An 18,225-nucleotide genomic window follows, 5' to 3' on the forward strand; every position below is an offset into this window, starting at 1 on the left:
GGGGAAGATCGGGAGATCGTTGCTGTTAACCGGAGACAGCGGCGCCTGGGTTTGTTTAATGTCGGTCAAGCGAATCGCAATTACAATGACAGCGATCACAATGGTCCGGAGTAGCGACGTAGTCGAGTCCACCCGTAACAGATCAACTGACCACAGAGGCAGGTTAGCTGGCAGAGATTTATACTCACAGACGCATTAGGACCCGCGACTATATCAGACGTCCGAGGTTTCGTAGCTCTGAATAGCCTCGTGAACGGCGCAACAGGAACAAGCGGTGGTGGCTGAGAGGCAGCTAAGCGACCCCCGTGGGAAATCGAGCGTGCCAAAATGCGGGGTTGCGCAATCATCCCGGCCGGCCCCCGGCTTCGTTTATCGTCCTGTCGCCCCCATTCCCCCAGACTCTCTCTCCTCTCTGATCCAAGTCCATGCAGTCAGGATCATGGAGACCATGGAAATCGCCCAGTCCTCGCCCACCACACCCACCGAGGGCGCTCAGAAGAAGCGTCGCCGCACCGAAGCTCAGCTGGCCCGTAAGCGCCAGGCTGACCGCATCAACCACAAAGCGAAACGCGAACAGCAGAAGCGCCAGATGGAGAGCCTCGAAACACAAGTCACAAACCTGCAGGAGGCTGTCCAGTCACTGACCGACCAGGTACGCGTTCTCAACGAACGACTGCGGGATCAGACGCGATATTTCTCTTGCTTCGACATTGGTGAGACACCAAGTCCAGTTGCTGCCGCCGGCAGCTCGTCTACCTCATTCAGCCAGCCCCGGCCTCTTCCCAATGCACACGATATGCTGCTCTTGCCGGCGGATAAATTACCGATGCTTGTTCCTACGCCGGCAATGGGGGAGCCCGATAACAACGTTCCTGTTGACTGCCGGTGTGGAGTCGACCATCGATCTTACTACGAATGTCTCGAGTACTCAACCTTCTCCATCCTCCTACGGGCTCACCAAGGCCTCAACAAGAGTATCTCCAACAGCACACGCCTCCCCCGAACGCCCTCACTCGTTCACGTCTTCCGCCCAACCTCAACCGATAATCCTGTCATCCAGATCCTGGGCCTGGTCTTCAGCCAGGTCCGACCGGCGAATGTCCGCACGCTCTTCGCATGCTACGTCGTGATGTATCGGTTCCTCCGAGTAAGTTTTCTCCCTGCCTCTCACCTCTTGACCACGCACGAGTAACACCCGGCTAACGCATTTCTCTCCCTAGTGGCGCCTTTGCCCCGATGAAGAAACCCAACGCGACGTCCCAGCCTGGCTGTACCCGACCGAAATCCAAAAGACGATCCCGCACCCCGTATGCATCGACTTCCTACCCTGGCCGGGCCTCCGCGACCGGTTGATTCACAATGTACAACAAATCCAAGACCCGCGCCACTCTGTCATGATGTACATGCGTTCGATCCATTTCCGGTGGCCGGAGGACCAGGAGTTTATCTATACCAGCGAGAACGGGGAGTTGATGCCAACGCAAGGTTTCGAAACGGGCCTGTACGAGTATGAGAACTGGCAGGTGTCCCACGAGTGGGCTGCGATGTTTCCCAAGTTGAAGAAATATGTCAATGTTGGTGAGGCAGCTTGAATTTGTATGGTTTAAGAAAAAAACTCGCCTAGCCATCGCTTGTCCAACCCTACCACCAACCTACCGGCATTTGTTTTTTTGTTTAGCCATTTAGCGACCTTTTGCATTTACCAACTTATACTGAGCTTATGGCTGCGCATATTGCCGCTGTATTCAACGAAATATGGTGATTGATTTCGATAACATCGTCCTCCACGTCCCACTTCGACCACGATACAATAAATATCACAACCGATTCTGGCGTTAACTATAAAAGCATACACTTGAATATTTCATGCGAGAAAACACAGCGTATCAACCATTCACCCGTCCCCCTTCTATCTAGCCGAGGAAGAATTGCAAGCGGGTGTTATCTGACACCCATCTGACGCTTATGCCTACCAACTCCTCTTAACGTATAATTTGGAGGTGGCGTAGAAATAGCCACCTCGCGACGACGACACAAGAATACCGCACCAGGACTAAGTAATACACCGGCACTAGGCCCTTCAGGCGAAGCTAGGTGTGCAAGGCACCACGGACCTGATGCCCCCCTCTCATGGTTCGCATCTTGGAGTGAGAAAGGGCCTGGACATCTCCCGCGAAACAGGAGATGGGAAATCAGGTTTAGGATCCATGCCTGTGTAACCGACGACGCGTATTTGGCGACGTGGGACTCTATTACGGTCTCCGGTACTCGGATGTCAGTGATGTATGTATCTGAGCCCAATAAAAACCTCTCAGTGTCAGGATTACGTTCCTTTGGGTTTTTTTTTACCACTTTAAGTACATCAGAGCTCTGCATATCTCCATCCAAACCGCCTGCTAAGGTATTAGCCACCGTTCAGGGGGATTCTCACTCGTTGGGACACGGGGCGTGTAAGCATGTATCTCAAGGGATATCCCTGTCTATTTGGATCCTTTAGTCGTGATGTTGAGCGTCCAATGGGATGATTGTTCATAATGTTCCTGCCTTGCCTATGCGTGGCCTTATAGTGACTCTGCAAAGTGCGAGCAGGTTTGTGCCACCAGATCCCGGAATCCTGGACAGAACGTATTTGTTTCAATCCATTAGCTCAAGAGCTATCAAGCCTGGTTCTGATACCACAGGTAGGTCCTATGGTTTTCCCTTTTTTGGGTAAATTTTCATGTCACCTTCGATGTCATAACAACCCGCATGGATTGGTGTTTACCTTGTGATTGTATGTGTTGCAGCGTAGTAGGGCCTCTAGTCGTACCCCCACGGTGCGGAAAGAAGTGTTGGTTGCTCTTCCGAATGAGGATGACCTATCTTGTACAGATACACTTCGGCAGCTTTTGTCGGTTTGAAGTCACTTTGATAACGGTGTTGTATATAAGCAAGCAGTATATATATTGTCAAAGACGTAGAGTAGGTCCGCTGAATTGGTGGGGCCACTAGAATGAAGCCGTAAAACACAAGATTTAAAAGCAAGAAGCAAATAGCTGTGATCCCAGAGTCGCTATTAGCTTGAATATATCGTGGTCTACAATTATTCTGGGGGTAGATGGGCCGCGGCCACGTGGTGGCCTCGGATAGCGTCCTTTTGTTTCTGTTTTGGTTTTTCTATCACCTTCATCCCCACCCGGTGCACGGTGATTTTTATTCCATCAAAACAAACAGGACAGTAATGGTCGGCTTTGCAGTCCTCTTTTGAATGCCTCTTTGAGGGACGAGTGCCGCCCCGACCTGCAGAACGTCTGCTGATCATGCTGTCCTCACTGGTCCACACCCACGGTAGATTTTATGGTGCAGATCTCATTATCCGCTGATTTTATACACAATCCGGATTGAAGATTGTCTTGTTTGCAGCGAGGTAACCATAATGACATTCCGAATCTTGTATGCGGTCGCTGAAACAAACCTGATACCCGAGTAGTGGCGGAACAGTGAAACAGAAGGGCGTTCGTGTGTACGAGAGGCCGATTAAGCTTGGACCCTTCCCCAGCTGAACGCTGTGCCGCCCTGTTGCTGATCGCAACTTTGCACAAATAACGGCCTGACAAAATTCCCGGGGTGAAGAAGTATGGAATGCTTTGCGGACCTACTCATGGAGCGCCGGTACCCGAAGCCTCGACAGCCCGAGATGGCACTTTCCCGAACGTTAACGAATTTTAATCACCTGTACCGGTATAACTGTGAATTTCGGACTTAGCTTTATCTACCATGCAGTTCATTGTGGTCATTGCTTTGGAAACACCCAAGGATACTGTCACTTGCCACTTTGGCGAGCATATACAACCGTCGACGTCGGAGATCATGCGGAAGAAATACTCGCAAGCTGCTGCCCAGAGGGGAAGTTCGTTTGACGTCCTAGTATCAGAAATGACAGCGGCGTGATCCTGGGCAACCAGGCGGTAGTCGACCATATCAGCTCCATGAAGAAAAAGTCCATTTTGCCTAAGAATAATTCATTCCAGAACAAAACGGGGTTATGAGCGAGCATATATCCGCTAGACCCAGACATTTTGAGGTGCCATCTCGTCTCAGAAGTGAGTGATTAAAGAATGAGAGCCTATCGGGTTATTACCTTGCGCTAAGGCGAGTGTTGTATTGGATTCCGATCGGTGATCCATTTCTACGACAGTCTGTGATTGGGAAACCCTGGGGAATATCCAACACGATCTGCAAGGGACAGTTACCAATCCCGACTGTACTTTGCACTGATGTTCTACAATGCCGTCGGAAAACCGGCCTTCGGATTCCATTGCTCCTACATACAATGAACCAACATTAACCCACCGGGTTCGCTCCATATCCACCAGACCCTTAATATATGCTGCCCGCTCCCGCCTGGGGTGGAAATAAACTTCAATATTCCATCTAAGGCCCTACTCTCACTGCCTTGCGACATGTGGATCTCCGGATCCAGTAGACTACGATCAGTAGGATCAATATCCTCTCGGGATACATACACCGTCATGTCCGGCGCAGTATATCGATTGTTTCAGAAGATATGGCGCGAAGGCGTTTCCGAAGGTCCTCTTCTAGTTGACAGAATGTGGACCCTGATAAGGGTGCTATCTGCATCGCCGTGAGCAATGGATTGTCAAGAGCTTCAGCTGAACTTGCTGAACCAAAGGTAGAATCTGACGCCAGACAAGTGCTTAGTCGAATACTTTCCAACCGCGATGAAAGCACATTGACCAACTGCTGTACGCGGTGCAACTCGCTAAGAACTAGTTGCGCTGCCATGCGATTCTGGTTCTTATAATCTATGCAGTAACTCCCTACCATATCGGGAGAGAGCAGGGCTCGTTCTTCGGAAGCTGGAAGGTCGGATTTTCCTGGATAAATGACAGTGTCATGTCCCCATTCCATACCATCGTCCGAGGTGACTGTTTTGTCTCGCGCTGCAGCGATATACCAGCCCATGACCTTGAACACGGCGAGCGAGACTATTGATATGACGTATCCATCATGAGAACAGGGGCAATCCAGCACCGCATTGATAGTGTCCATAATTTGTTTATTTTGTGAAATAACGGACTCTATTGTCCGTGCTGGACCAGGCGCTTGGTGGCCACCTGGTTGTTTGCATGCCGTTGGGGCATTTGGAAACAAATCTTTGAAAATATCCAAGACTATGCTCAAACAACACGTTAAATGGTTGGTAGACGCCTCACATGGTGCCGTTGATTTTGTGTCTGAAAGTTCTGGTGTAGGAAATAACCGGTGCTCGCTGACCGAAGCAGAATTAGCAATCCCCTGCGTGGCGATTGAATCAATGGCGCAGTTGTCGAACTGAGGCGATGGCATGACTGATGCAAATATATCCCCAACATCATCCGCCATGGGCATGAGTGAGGAGAAGTCTCCGACATCTGTGTTGAATGCGCTGGACGACAGGAAAGACCGCCAAAGATCTGGAGTTTGGGCTATACAGTGCTCTGGCGAAGGATGAATGACCGGAATTGTCGTGATCGGCGTTAATAATGAGGTTTCTGGCTGGCAGCTGGTGGCAACGGTGGATGAAAGTACACTCGCGGCTGTACTTATACCGATACTTGCCGGCTGAAGTGCTGGCGATGTCGATGTTCCAGTTGTTCTTGTCGCGGCAGCTATTCCCGACAACTGGTTTACAGCCCGCGAGGTTCGACCAGTGCGGCGGGACACCTTATATTCACATTCTAGGCGACGTCGAACGCAGCGGCTACATACCGGCTTCTCCTTATTGCATTTGACTTTTGAATTTGCGCAGTGAATACAGCTGTCACGGAGCTTCCGGGGTTGCTGCCCGTTGGGTATGCGATGGGGACTGGCCTGCGAGGAAGTAGACTCTGATACGACGGAGTCCGTCATCATGAACTGGTGGATTTGAGGTAGAGTCGAGCTGATCAAGGTGACGGGGATGTAGCCTTGGGATTGAAAGGTAGGGAGGACGTTTACGCTGGAGAAGTCCGAATGTGTGGGAATAGGCCCATCAAGCCTCATCCGCCGGTTTTGTTATTTTTGTGTCCAACATTAGAGTGGCCAGACCACTATCTGGTTCGGGACCCTGTCGAGTGTACTTATCTCCCCCTCCCCGATGTGCTGGGGTTTTGCTTTTCCTGGCTGGAGGGGAGCACTGGTTAGCTATGAGTAACCCAAATGGGCAAGGGCACGGTGACATTTAATTTGTGGTAGGTCGATCAGCTATGGAGCTGGCGGGCTTGCAGGGGCTAACGCATAGCAGAACTAGTAATTCGGGTGCAGGAGAAATGCAAATACCTACAACTTTCTGTGACGGCCAGGGTTATCATGCACTAGTGCTGAGCTGGTGGAGGGATTCTGCCAACATATCATTCGTTTTCCGCCGACATGCTGTTAGTTTGTCCCCTCCATTAAAACCAAGGATGCTGTCACGAACAGAGGATTTAGTTGGATTTGTCGGTTTGAGCTGTTGTTCGCCCTACCCGCTGCCGACCCTTGGCTAGACGGCGACGGACCACGACCAACGCCTTTCGATCAGGACGGGCTTCCATGAACATTGCCTGAATATGGCTTAGGTCTATTTTGAGACATGCGCCAGCAACGATCTGTCACCGAACGCTCTTTCCTCCTTCTTCGCACCCTTCTCAGCCAACTCAGCTTCCAAGGGGCCGTCAGCAGCCCAAGGCACATTGTCGGCTGAACAAGCGGGTTTGACAAGAGCGACCCTTCTCCATCCTCAGCCTATGTACACCAGGATACTGAGCCTACCGTTTCCCCATGAAGTGCGTCGGAGACACAAGTCGGCCCCGGTTGAGGTCTACCATTGGTCGGTTTACGCTAGAATAAGCTCCCGAATCCAGGCCAACCCGTGGCTAGTCGTGGCCAACGCGGGCGTCATAAATAATACGAACTGGAATTGTTATAAGCTTGCTTGGTCCGTCCGGCGATCCTGATGGGAACTGCCCCACATCGCTGTTCTCTCGATATCAGAACAGATCGATCTGCGATATATGCATGCTAAACTCTCCCATTTGACCGCGGACCTTGCCAAGTTGGAGCTTTCCAAAACCCGAATACGGCGACTATGTTCGTGAGGTAAGTTTTGTGTTGGTGGCGTTGCGACGACTATCGGAGTTTAGCTGCGCTCATAAACTACGAACACCCATTGCACAGTCACTTACCAAGCCGACAGACGGGTCATTGGGTCGTGTCAACACGGACCCATCGTCTCGCCATTATTTTTAGATACCATCTTGGAAATCTCCCTTGGCCGACGATCAAATTACGAAGGAGACCCCAATGTTCTCGAGCACGGCTTAGGCTCACGACAACAAACTCCGCCTTGTCTACTTTATCAACTTTAATCCTATATCGTATATGCGTAGGTAGTTACTGTAGGTCATCCGATCTATGTCTCTACCGCCAAAGGTGCTATTACTTCGTCCCACCAGTGGCTTTCCACCGACGGAGCTAGCATATGATCCTGCATTTTCCCTGATGATGCACATTCACCACCCCTCTCAGGGAAAGATGTTCTTATCCTCAAGCATGTTTATTTTGACCAGAATTGAGATCAGGTAGTTGACAAATACCTATGAACAGTCTTCGATCGGGACATCATTCGTCCAGTATAAAAGCCCCTACGGCAATGTCGACAAACAAGTTGCTCGACTGCAATGGGTCTCCGTCGCCAAACGTGGGATGCTGAGCTTCCCCATGGCTCGATATGCTTTGGGACGAAACTGCGGAAAACAAAAGAAAATAAATCTGGTAAGGCAATCGCTCAGGATATAGCCTCACGGTGTTCATCTGCGGGGTTCACGACAACGAGCGGCACAGTCCGCAGTAAGATACAAATCAGGACTAATGCCAACATGGAGACCCCAACAGAATGGTTTCGAGTGACCGCGTATTAAAGTGTGCTGCAAGGCGAGGAGACCCCCCGATACTTATTGTTTGCTGCGGTAGAACCGCCACTTTGCTGGCCTGAGAAACAGCGAATGAAATGCCTGCACTCCATGATTCGATGTGGCTCATCACACAGGCTTTCGCGGCCATCAACATCGTGAATTTAACGGGAATATTCCAACAATCGAGGTTGCACACACGCTCCACCCTTTTGCGGAATAAGGGGCGATACGGCCGTTGGCGAGCACGCTGATGAAATGCTAGCACCATTCATAGATGCGCTGGTTCTTCCCTTTCGAAGTCTTGTCAAGTCATGAGAATGCGTCGCCCGATTTGCCATGATCCTTCAGACGCATCAGTCAGAAAAGGTTTCGGCTCGCTGTCCTAGGTGAACTCCGAACAACCCGAAGGAAGAAGCAAGGATAAAAGCAAAAACACAATCGCATACCAAGGATCCAGACCCTTTGGTTGGACAGGACTTGAGGAAGCTCTTGTGCTGTCGATTTAGATAAGACAACCGCGACTGTAAACACCCAACATGCGAGAATACCTACCTGTCATGAAAGATGATGTTCATGAACAATAGACTGAGATGTGAAATGTGCGTATGTGGAACCTAGGTAATAATTGGTCCTTCGCAGCGATAATTGGGTTGTTTCCGCCCAACTTGCTTCCTCCCTGGCCACTTCGCCGCAGAGTGGAAACCACACGTAGGTATGCTCATGGCAGAATAAGGGACCAAGGACCCTAGCAGCCTACGGCAAACGGTACATTGTTCGAATACTGCAGCTAAACACTCGCACGAACAAGAGGATGGGTGTCTTAACCGCTTCCGTTGCCGACATTTGACGACTCCAAAGAAGAGGCTGGCTGACAGTGCGCAATTTGTCAATTTGGAAGCCTTACATTGCCATTAGGAGACTCTCGCCACATCGGGTACATTTGGGATCCCATCAATTGGTATCTCGCTGCGAATCGTTTCAATTCCAATTATGTCCGCCGATTTATACCGCAGAAACACCCCGATCCCTGTAACAAAGAGCCAGGCATCCGTGCTAGTCCCGGATGCACTAGTCACTAGGCACGATCGAGAGGATCGAAACCCGCTATCCTGGGATTGGGACATAAAGTCATTGACTTTATCTAAGCTCTGTTAATTATGGGCTCCCCTGTGCGCTGTGCGACCTCATGACGATACCTAAATACGGGTTGGATGACATCGAGCCTCTCCGCCGCTCAAGGAGCACACAAACAAGCTGTATCCGGTCATAATACAGTTTTATTCGTGTCCCATCAGCCTTAGATGATGTTATATGTTATGGTTTTCGTACTGGGATCACCAGCAGATGTTATACTATCGATCTCTTTCCTTGACGCTGTAGCAATTTGGTTAATTCGGGCGGGATTGAGTTATCGGATCGAGACACATCTTATCTCAAGAGGAACAGGATGGCATAGATTATTGTGCCGTTTAAGCGCCCAGGGCTTCTCGTGGTTGACACTATTGGGTCGTGCTGTTGCAGAGGCTCGAGTGAGTGGCTCCAAACTAGGTGTCCCAAACCCGTTGCTGAATCCATCTTGAAGAGCCTGCGACTGATGTTGTCCACTCGACGATGCATCCATTGGCTTTCTATGGATAGCGAAAGCTGATGTCAAGCGACACTATCTCGACGCTTTGCTGTGGAGCCTTCCACAAACTGGTCTGGAGTCACCTCTGCTCCGGAAGGCCGGCCAAAGCTCCATGGGTAGCCGGCCAAAATTGATATTAATACCAAATCCAACTAGCGCTTGCAAGACGGCGAGCAGCTCAGGTCAGGACTTTCTCCTGCAGTGTCAGATGTCGCTGGGCATGCAGGCAACTTGAGCAGCGCGTCGGCCCAAACAGCCGAAAATCGGGCTTCGCCCCTTGCCGTGACGCAGCTCTCACTTTGATCACAGAGACAAGGGTGCTTCTTTTAATCAACCGGTGACGATGCCGAGGGAAAAAAAGCAAAGAGCTGTCCGATCCTGCTGCGGCGGATATCGCCGTTAGTGAGATCTGAAGAATGTCAAAAGAGAACCTGCAGAATCACCACGCGCCAGCTTTGAGAGCCTTGAACATCTCGTCCTTGACGATGAACATATTCAAGCGCCATCGACACTTAGCCTTGTGATTGAGACTGGGTCTTGGTTGCAGTCGTTGCAAGTGCAGTCGCAGTGGAAATCCCCCTGGCTTTCGCACAAGCTGCTCAGCGGTCGGATTCCGAAACAAAGGGCTTGTTCCGTTGACAGAGTTTAATTTTTCGCGGGGATGATGCTTCTATCTCACATTATTATCGAAGTCGGGTGACAAAGCTCAACGCCTGGTCTCAGCGACCAAGACCGGCACCCACTTGGACAATGTGTTCTTGAAACAGATCTCAACCCCACGTTGAAGCCTCCCGCGAGCCGGTCCTTGATTTTGACAAGAATCAAAGGCATTTTTTGCCAAGACTTCGACAGTCAATCATGAAGAGAGTCCGATCACTACCCAGATGATGCGCATTCCGCGAGCTTCGGCCTTGCACTAACTCCACCACCCCTCGTATTCTAGAAAAAACCGCCAATCAAATTCGCTGCAGCATGTCTCTTGGAGATCCCTTCTCTCCTTCATTTCCAGTTCTATGAAAAGATCACTGCGCGTGAATGGCGATTCTGCAACGAGGCTTTGAAGAAAAAAAGCAAAAAAATGCCATGTTCCGGTCGTCACAATGAGGATGGGACAGTATGTTTGTCGCGTAGTAGGTATTCACCTACAAAGCCAGAGCCGCGAGACCCAGTCTGGAGACGGGCCAGCCCTTGAGAGTTCAGACTTCAGGGCCCGCCCATTGCCCATGGGCCATGCGACATGCCCCATTATTGCCCTGTTTCCAGTGGGACACGAATGGCACGCCTCCAGTCACAGATCTCGCATGGGGCGATCGCCTTGCTTGCTCACGGATGACCAGTCCACCCGGGAAATGGAAGTGTCTGGTTGCGACTTAAAAGACGAGCTGAGGTATTCGAAGCCCAGCGGCCGTTCAAAATTCTCCAGTTCCTCCCTTCGCACGTCCCCTTCGCCACGATGAAGGCCCTTCTCTCGCTCATATTTTTGCTGCTCAGCGTTACCACCTCAGTCTCTGCCTGGACCCTAACGTGGACCAACTCGAAGGGCAAATCGTACGTCGCCCAGGGTCACAGTTCCGTCGATTGTAAGAAGATTGAGCAGGCGAAGAACGAGAAGTACCGGTGGAGCCCAGAGGAAGACGGGCTCTCTATTTGGCTGTTCGAGAACGATAAGTGTGAAGGCTTCCGAGCAGGATACTCACCACCTTCAGTATGGGAGCACATCTCAAGTAGAGAACTCCTTTCATTTCGCGTTGCCTTGGCGGACACGAACGAGAATCCTACCAGTACCTCCACTCCAACGCCGACGCCCACATCAACCTCCACCCAGACCGAGTCTACTACAACAACACCATCCGCGACCCCTACTGGCGAGTCCTCAGGCGGCTCATCGGTCAACTCTAGTGCTGTTGCAGGTGGTGTAGTCGGTGGTGTTGCTGGCGCTGCCGCAATTGGCGGTCTTTTCTTCTACCTAGGCCGTCGCAAACGCTCGCCCAAAGCCGATCCTGAGCCTCGAGAATCGGGTCCAGATACCGGGAACTCTACATCTAGACCTCATCCTCGATCACCATCCGCGCCGCCATCCGCGCCGCCACCTGCGCCATCAGTGCCTCCATCTGCTGTGGCAGGGTATCCGCATTACGATTCATCCTCGTATGAAAAAAAATTGGAACTCGACTCCGCGCCGGTATATCAGTCAGTTGGCGGGGCCCACCACGACGAAATTGCTAAACACTCATATTCCCCTCTTGAGACGTCAACGCCAGCCCACTATCCGCCTGCCCGATTTATCTCTGAGCTTCCGGGCGATGCGGGGATGGTCGAAATGAGCGATAGCCACAGGCTGCAGGAGCTGGAAGGTAATGGGACCAAGATGCGGTGATTTATGTTTTTAACAAGCTTCGAAGCCGGCGTACAGTGAAATTGGCATCTTTTTCCTGATATGTTGTATATATTTCTATCGAATACCCATTTTGTGAACATAACTGATCTTTATATTGAGCCGTCTGAGCCATGAACCCATTCATTGGGGACGACCTTTGCCGTCAGCTCAGCGCCTAACCGATATCACAGCGGGGCCTGAAATACTCAATCATATGCAGGGACACGAGCATTGTGAGCTTCCTATCGTCGCAGTCATACCATCTGAGGAGCTTCGAGGTGGGGAACGTGGGGCAGATACTTCATCGATCTATGATGTCTTGTTTGCAACTGTCATCTACATCAATTCATCTTCGGAGCCATCCCAAATTGTGATACCATCGATTCAAAAGCATACGCATTGTTTATCACTCAAATCCGTTAATATCGACCACAAACCATGCCGCGCAAACGCAAAGCATCCACCACCACCACCGAGAGCCAGTCATCGTCAAAGAAACCCGAGCAGCTTAACACCACCACCAAATCTCCATTTGAACCATACCCACCGTCAAAGGTTTATCGCCTCATAGAGCCAGGCCCTGTCCTCCTTGTCTCAACAGGCTCTCTCGCAGAATCAACCCACAACCTCATGACAATCGGCTTCCACATGATGCTGCAGCACGACTCCCCGCCGCTAATTAACGCCTGCATTGGGCCATGGAATACAAGTTTCGGGGCCCTCAATGAAAGTGGGGAATGTGTCCTCGCTATCCCAGATGCGCGCATCGCGCAGAAGATCGTGGATATCGGGAACTGCGATGGCGATGAGGTGGATAAGTGGGGGACCTTTGGGATGGATGCGCTTCCTGCGGCTGCAGTGAAAGCACCACTTGTCAATTCAGGTGATGATGGGATTATTGCAAACGTGGAGTGTGGTTGTGGATAGGAGTATGGTCAAGAAGTACGGGATGTGGGTTCTTAAAGCTGTCAAGGCCTGGGTGAGCCCGGGGTTTAGGGAAACTGGCAGAATGTTCCATCATCGTGGAGATGGGACGTTCTCTGTAGATGGGGATGTGTTGGATTTGAAAGAGAGAATGGTTAAATGGAAAGGGTTCCAGGACTGAGTTGAACTGATAGCTGTTGGTATATATATAATAACACCAAGGAGACGTGATGACTGACGATGGCATTTTCGCCAACTACTCAGACTTGAACCATAATCTAAGAGTCTCTGAAGGATAATACCTATTGTGAATTTTTTATTGAGATAGACGAGTATAACCCAATTTACCAACTTATAATTTCGACATCTCTTTTCATAAGACATGGAAGTGAAGAAGGGACGTGAACATAGTTAGGAGTGAGTGGAAATAGTTACTGTGGCGGATTGATTTTCCGGGCCGAGTGCCTGGAATTAAATCCACGCGCCCCGCAACGATCTGCAACGCAAACACCGGACGCTAGACGCTGGATACCAAACACCCATCATGGTCGATACTACTCCTTCGCTGCGAATCGGTACTCGTCGGTCGAACCTGGCCGTCGTCCAAGCCGAAGGAATCCGCGAGAGCCTACGCCGGATCGCCCCCGATCGGACCTACGAGATTGAAACCCTGCACACACTGGGCGATAAAGACAAGTCGACCGAGCTGTACAACTTCGGAGCAAAGAGTCTATGGACAGCTGAACTGGAGGACAAGCTGACCTCCGGTGATCTGGATGTCGTTGTGCACTGCCTGAAAGGTAACCCCCCCCGGTCCAATTAATTATCTTGTCCGACGCTTCCGAACGATCTCAAACCGTTGACTTAGACATGCCCACTAGGCTCCCCGATTCCTGCGATCTGGCCGCCATCCCCCTCCGCGATGACCCCCGCGATGCCCTGATCGTCAAATCCGGCCTTCCTTATACAAGGTTACAGACCCTACCCGAAGGTGCTGTCGTTGGTACATCCTCCGTCCGCCGGTCCGCACAGCTTCGCCGTCTCTACCCGCACCTCCGCTTCGCGAACCTCCGCGGCAACGTCGAAACCCGTCTGGCGAAAGTTGATAACCCGGAGAGCGAGTATACCTGCATGGTTATGTCTGCCGCGGGCCTGGAACGTATTGGGTTGAAACATCGGATTACGCAATACATGGGCTCGAAGGATGGCGGGATTCTACACGCTGTCGGTCAGGGTGCGTTGGGACTGGAGATCCGCAGGGGCGATACGAAAACATTGGAGTTCCTGAATCAGTTGGGTGATCGCAAGTCTACCCTCGCCTGCCTTGCGGAGCGGGCTCTCCTCCGTACTCTGGAAGGTGGTTGCACGGTGCCGATCGGCGCTGAGACGGAGTGGGTTGATGATGTCCAGGGTCGGTTAAGGATTTCAGCGATCGTTGTTAGCCTTGATGGGACGGAAAGCGTTCAGGACACAATGGACGCAACGATACGGACTGATGAAGAGGCAACCATGCTCGGCGAAGAATTGGCTTCACGACTTGTGAAACAGGGAGCAGGTTCAATTCTCGCTGCGATCAATACCGATCGGCCGCCGAAGGGTTGACTGAGTCGAGACGGATGATGTATTTGATATCTAGCTAGACTCCAACATGCCCTGATTTAACATCACGGAAATGTGCTTCGGGTGGAGACTCCGTCAGCGATAGCTCTTCTGCTTGAATCGTTCTTTATACCTACGGAAAACCTCCACCGCTGCTTGTTCGTATTTCGAAGAATTTAAGTCAACAAATCCTTCAAGTTCATCTACTTGAAATCTGTTTCGACTGAGACTTAAGAAAGTTTCCTGGCTACGGCATGTTCACTTGAGTTTCCAAAACGTCAATACCTTCCCCTCCATTACAGCCAAAAAAGAGCCATCCATGGCACAAAGGGCATTGCGAATGATGCCTTTCTCCCGGGGGAATCTGCGCAAGGTAAGAGACAGCATGTCATAGTCATCAGTCGTCCCGGAAGCAGAGGTAAACGTCAACTTCCTCCCGCGGTCGATGAATTGAATGGGCTTGGGATATGCGGGGGTATGAGAAGGCAGAGACCACTCCATTTTCGGTTGGCCTCTGGTCTGCGCTGGGATTCCACAGTGATATCTCATTTTGTGCACGAAGTACCGCCAACAGAGTACCGTCGTGATTCCCAGAAGTAGGCTCGGAACAACTCGCGACATCCCATAGTGAAGAGACACGTTTCCCGCCGGTAAGGTTGTGGATATGGACCGATGCGTTGGAATCGCCAGGGCGGTTGACCAGCGCAATATAGGCCGAATCAGGCGAGAACACTCCGTGCCGGATGAGCATTCCGCGTAGACTCGGCGGATCATTGAAGCGGCCGGTCTCCAAATTCCAGATCTGAACGGAAGTGTCACTTTCTCCAAACGCTATAAACCGTGAATCCGGGCTTATGGCCACCCACCAGATCTTGTTCGAAAGACAGGGGATATTGTAGCGAACCCCCCGCGTACGGAGGTCCCATAACACCAGGGGCGCGCCCTTTGAAGTCGAGATAGGGTCGTACATCGCCGCTGTGATCAAGAAGGTGCCATCGGTACTGAATACCACACGGTCGCCACCCAGTGGATACGGCATCTTGTGTTCCTTCTGCCCCTGGTCGAACACTTTGCGTAGCGTGTCTGTGATCCCCTCTGGGAACTCACCTGTTTCATTTGTCTCTTGCGTATAGTGATAATCCGCCAGAATTGAGATGATATCGTGACCTAGTCGTTCGCACAGCGCATCCCTATCGACAGCCGGACTGACGTTCTCTGGCAGTCTCCCGCGGTGGTCGAGATAGCAGAGCATAGCACCCTCGCACGTCTTTGACACGGCAACCATGTATCCGCCATGGTATGGCAAGCTGGGCGCGAAGGAAAGCCCAAAGACATGGCCCGACCAGAGCTGCACGGTTTCGACAAGTTGGGAGTCCTTGATGCGGTATATCTGGAGCTCCGATTGTTTGTTTTCCCCGACGACTACCGCAGTGAACTTTTCGTCAGGGCTCAGGGCAAGATGCACAGCGGAACTGGGGAGCTGGATACTGGCAAGCTTCTGGTCCTCTCCGTGATGATGGTCGGGTGTCCATTCCAGTTTCGGTTGAATCTCAGGATCCCTGTCAGGGGTGGCGAACTGCGAGCGGTTTCTCTTCTTGTTCGGCTTCGGCATTTTCGCCCGGGACTCGGGCATTTCGGACAGATACCGTAGAAGGTCAATGAATGAGGAAGGGGTACCATGATGGTAAACGGACTGGCAGATGGGGAAAATGCTGAGAGAAGCCTGTTGGGGATGGAGGTTATACAGTTACCTCCAGAGCACCCAAAAGGCAGTAGCACTCAGAGACTCCTAAGGGAATTTGATGACCTGAATCAAGATCTGTACCATTATGTTAAACTAGAGAAATTTAATGTATACACCTGCTCGTTGTTAAAGGTATATACTTCTGTCGGTATATAATCACACGTCTCAGAGCACGTTGTTTCTGTTTATTGTTTCTTCAGCGGTTCCATGTTGCGCACCTAGAGGCCGAGCGATCTATTTGATAATTCGACAACAGCAAGGATTGTTTGAAAGTGATACACAGGAGCCTGAAAGTGTCCCTGCTGGATTGGACCTCCGTGCAGTCTCCAATCAAGAAGTGCATACCGGGCTGAGCATCTGCAGGCGATCTTATGCCAAGGACCTTCCATCACACGGTTACTCAATTGACGTGGGCGTTCCCTCCGACAGACTCTGAATCTGGCTGGAACATTGTAAAAATATCGCTTGGCCAGGCTTTTCTTGGCCTGTTTCAGCCACTAGAATGACCGCCGAAGGTATCACTACATCTCCCGAGGCGCAGTAAGCCAGGACTGCAGTCCTGTACAAGAGTTTGCCCTCGAGCCAACGAGCCAGAGTCTTCTGCTGTCGAGTATTCTTGCTGCCTAAGAGCAAGCTGGCCCTGTTGTGAATGGGTTTGAGACTGGGGAGAGCCTGTTTATTGTGCCGACGCTGATACTATAAGTATACCGACGTATCCGCAGCCAGCGAGAGTAGAAACCCCACACAGTATCTTTAGTATCTACAAGCAATTAAATTGCCTTCATCATGCCGACTGCAAGCACAACTCTTGGATGGACTCTGGCCAACTGGGGTTCGGCCCCGGCCACCTGGACACGCTCGGCTTCATGCAGCCAGCCCAGCTATATTTACTACGCAGACGACGACGTCCCCTCTATCCCTGTCATGTTTGAGTCGTGCCCTGCCACTACTCTAGACGACTGTGGACCACGACCAACTAATTCAGACTTGGTCGACGACTTTCTCAGCGACCAGCGCAATATCCCCTACTGGTCCCCGGGAGTCCGATGCCCATCAGGGTGGTCATCTGTCGGGGCTGCCTCGCGTCCAAGCGACGGACAAGTAAGCACGACTGGCATTTTCACCGTAGACGCCCTACAAACAGGTAGCTGGAATGACAACGACCCCATTGCGCTGGGTGTTCAAGGCGCCCTGGGTGCACTCCTCGATCCCAGCGAAACAGCAATCGCTTGTTGTCCAAGGTACTGTACCACCCGAGAGCGATCCATCCCCGTATGTCGCAGTGAGCTAACAATCATATAGTTCAATGTCAGTCGGCAGAAACGGACTCTGCTACTCTACGCTCCCTTCGCACAGCATGTCAACAGCCTGCTTCGCCGACTTTGGCGGACAGAACCCCGATCTGGAGCGCGTCAGCACGACCTTCGTTCTCTTTGGTGTCACCCACACTGGCAATATCCTTATACCCACGGTGACAGTCCCAAGGACACCGACTCGCACGACGACTGAGACTCTGAACGCCCGCGAGACCGATGAGCTGGTGGCTGCGACTATGGCGGGGCCGATCTACCTAGTCCACCGGCCGAGGGATGGGAATGGCTCGGATTCGAATGATACTGATAATGATAATGACAATAACAATGGCTCGTCGAACTCGGATAGTGACTCGTCAAATGGGGGTTCTGATTCTGATTCCGACCAGGATAATGGGGCGTCGAGGCTGGCGATGGCAGGGGTTCTTGCGCTGTCTCTGCTTGCTGGGATGGCGCTTGTGCCGTGGTAGACAGCACGCTCTATCTTTATTATTGTCATTATCAGTAGTCGAGAGACCGTCACAATAAGAATGCGTAGTGATTTTACCTAGTTGAATCTATGTCCTGGTAATACTAATGTTGGGATTGCGCCATTGAGGGTCCATCCCCACCAGCCCTAAAAGCGATCCCAACAAGCAAAATGATTGATTGAACGGGGTTGAAACCGGAGTTTAAACCAGGGTTTGTGGCTGACCCAGCGATTGACACCGACTGCAGAATCAAGAGGG

The 18,225-nt window shown here is 51.4% G+C and overlaps 7 protein-coding genes across 7 annotated transcripts; 5 read left to right on the forward strand and 2 right to left on the reverse strand.

Moving 5' to 3' along the window:
* Positions 1-448: 448 nt before the first annotated feature.
* ASPSYDRAFT_60189 (bZIP transcription factor) lies at positions 449-1,592 on the forward strand (the record flags this gene model as incomplete). Its single annotated transcript, XM_040849813.1, has 2 exons — positions 449-1,147; positions 1,221-1,592. The coding sequence occupies 2 exons, from the start codon at positions 449-451 to the stop codon at positions 1,590-1,592; spliced, it is 1,071 nt and encodes a 356-aa protein (XP_040699884.1).
* Positions 1,593-4,509: 2,917 nt separating this feature from the next.
* On the reverse strand, positions 4,510-5,892 carry ASPSYDRAFT_60191 (Zn(II)2Cys6 transcription factor; the record flags this gene model as incomplete). The annotated part of the gene is made up of 1 exon (XM_040849814.1): positions 4,510-5,892. One exon carries the CDS (start codon positions 5,890-5,892, stop codon positions 4,510-4,512), a length of 1,383 nt encoding a protein of 460 aa, XP_040699885.1.
* Positions 5,893-10,993: 5,101 nt separating this feature from the next.
* On the forward strand, positions 10,994-11,917 carry ASPSYDRAFT_34083 (uncharacterized protein; the record flags this gene model as incomplete). The annotated part of the gene is made up of 1 exon (XM_040845183.1): positions 10,994-11,917. One exon carries the CDS (start codon positions 10,994-10,996, stop codon positions 11,915-11,917), a length of 924 nt encoding a protein of 307 aa, XP_040699886.1.
* A 438-nt stretch (positions 11,918-12,355) lies between these two features.
* ASPSYDRAFT_92273 (flavin reductase family protein) lies at positions 12,356-12,844 on the forward strand (the record flags this gene model as incomplete). The annotated part of the gene is made up of 1 exon (XM_040852643.1): positions 12,356-12,844. The coding sequence occupies one exon, from the start codon at positions 12,356-12,358 to the stop codon at positions 12,842-12,844; it is 489 nt and encodes a 162-aa protein (XP_040699887.1).
* A 541-nt stretch (positions 12,845-13,385) lies between these two features.
* On the forward strand, positions 13,386-14,443 carry ASPSYDRAFT_92274 (porphobilinogen deaminase; the record flags this gene model as incomplete). Its single annotated transcript, XM_040852644.1, has 2 exons — positions 13,386-13,641; positions 13,710-14,443. The coding sequence occupies 2 exons, from the start codon at positions 13,386-13,388 to the stop codon at positions 14,441-14,443; spliced, it is 990 nt and encodes a 329-aa protein (XP_040699888.1).
* A 394-nt stretch (positions 14,444-14,837) lies between these two features.
* ASPSYDRAFT_92275 (WD40 repeat domain-containing protein) lies at positions 14,838-16,052 on the reverse strand (the record flags this gene model as incomplete). Its single annotated transcript, XM_040852645.1, has 1 exon — positions 14,838-16,052. The coding sequence occupies one exon, from the start codon at positions 16,050-16,052 to the stop codon at positions 14,838-14,840; it is 1,215 nt and encodes a 404-aa protein (XP_040699889.1).
* Positions 16,053-16,970: 918 nt separating this feature from the next.
* ASPSYDRAFT_157571 (uncharacterized protein) lies at positions 16,971-17,967 on the forward strand (the record flags this gene model as incomplete). The annotated part of the gene is made up of 2 exons (XM_040842651.1): positions 16,971-17,425; positions 17,487-17,967. 2 exons carry the CDS (start codon positions 16,971-16,973, stop codon positions 17,965-17,967), a joined length of 936 nt encoding a protein of 311 aa, XP_040699890.1.
* Between the last annotated feature and the right edge of the window lie 258 nt (positions 17,968-18,225).

The sequence above is a fragment of the Aspergillus sydowii genome, assembly GCF_001890705.1.
Source record: "Aspergillus sydowii CBS 593.65 unplaced genomic scaffold ASPSYscaffold_10, whole genome shotgun sequence".
NCBI classification, from domain to species: domain Eukaryota; kingdom Fungi; phylum Ascomycota; class Eurotiomycetes; order Eurotiales; family Aspergillaceae; genus Aspergillus; species Aspergillus sydowii.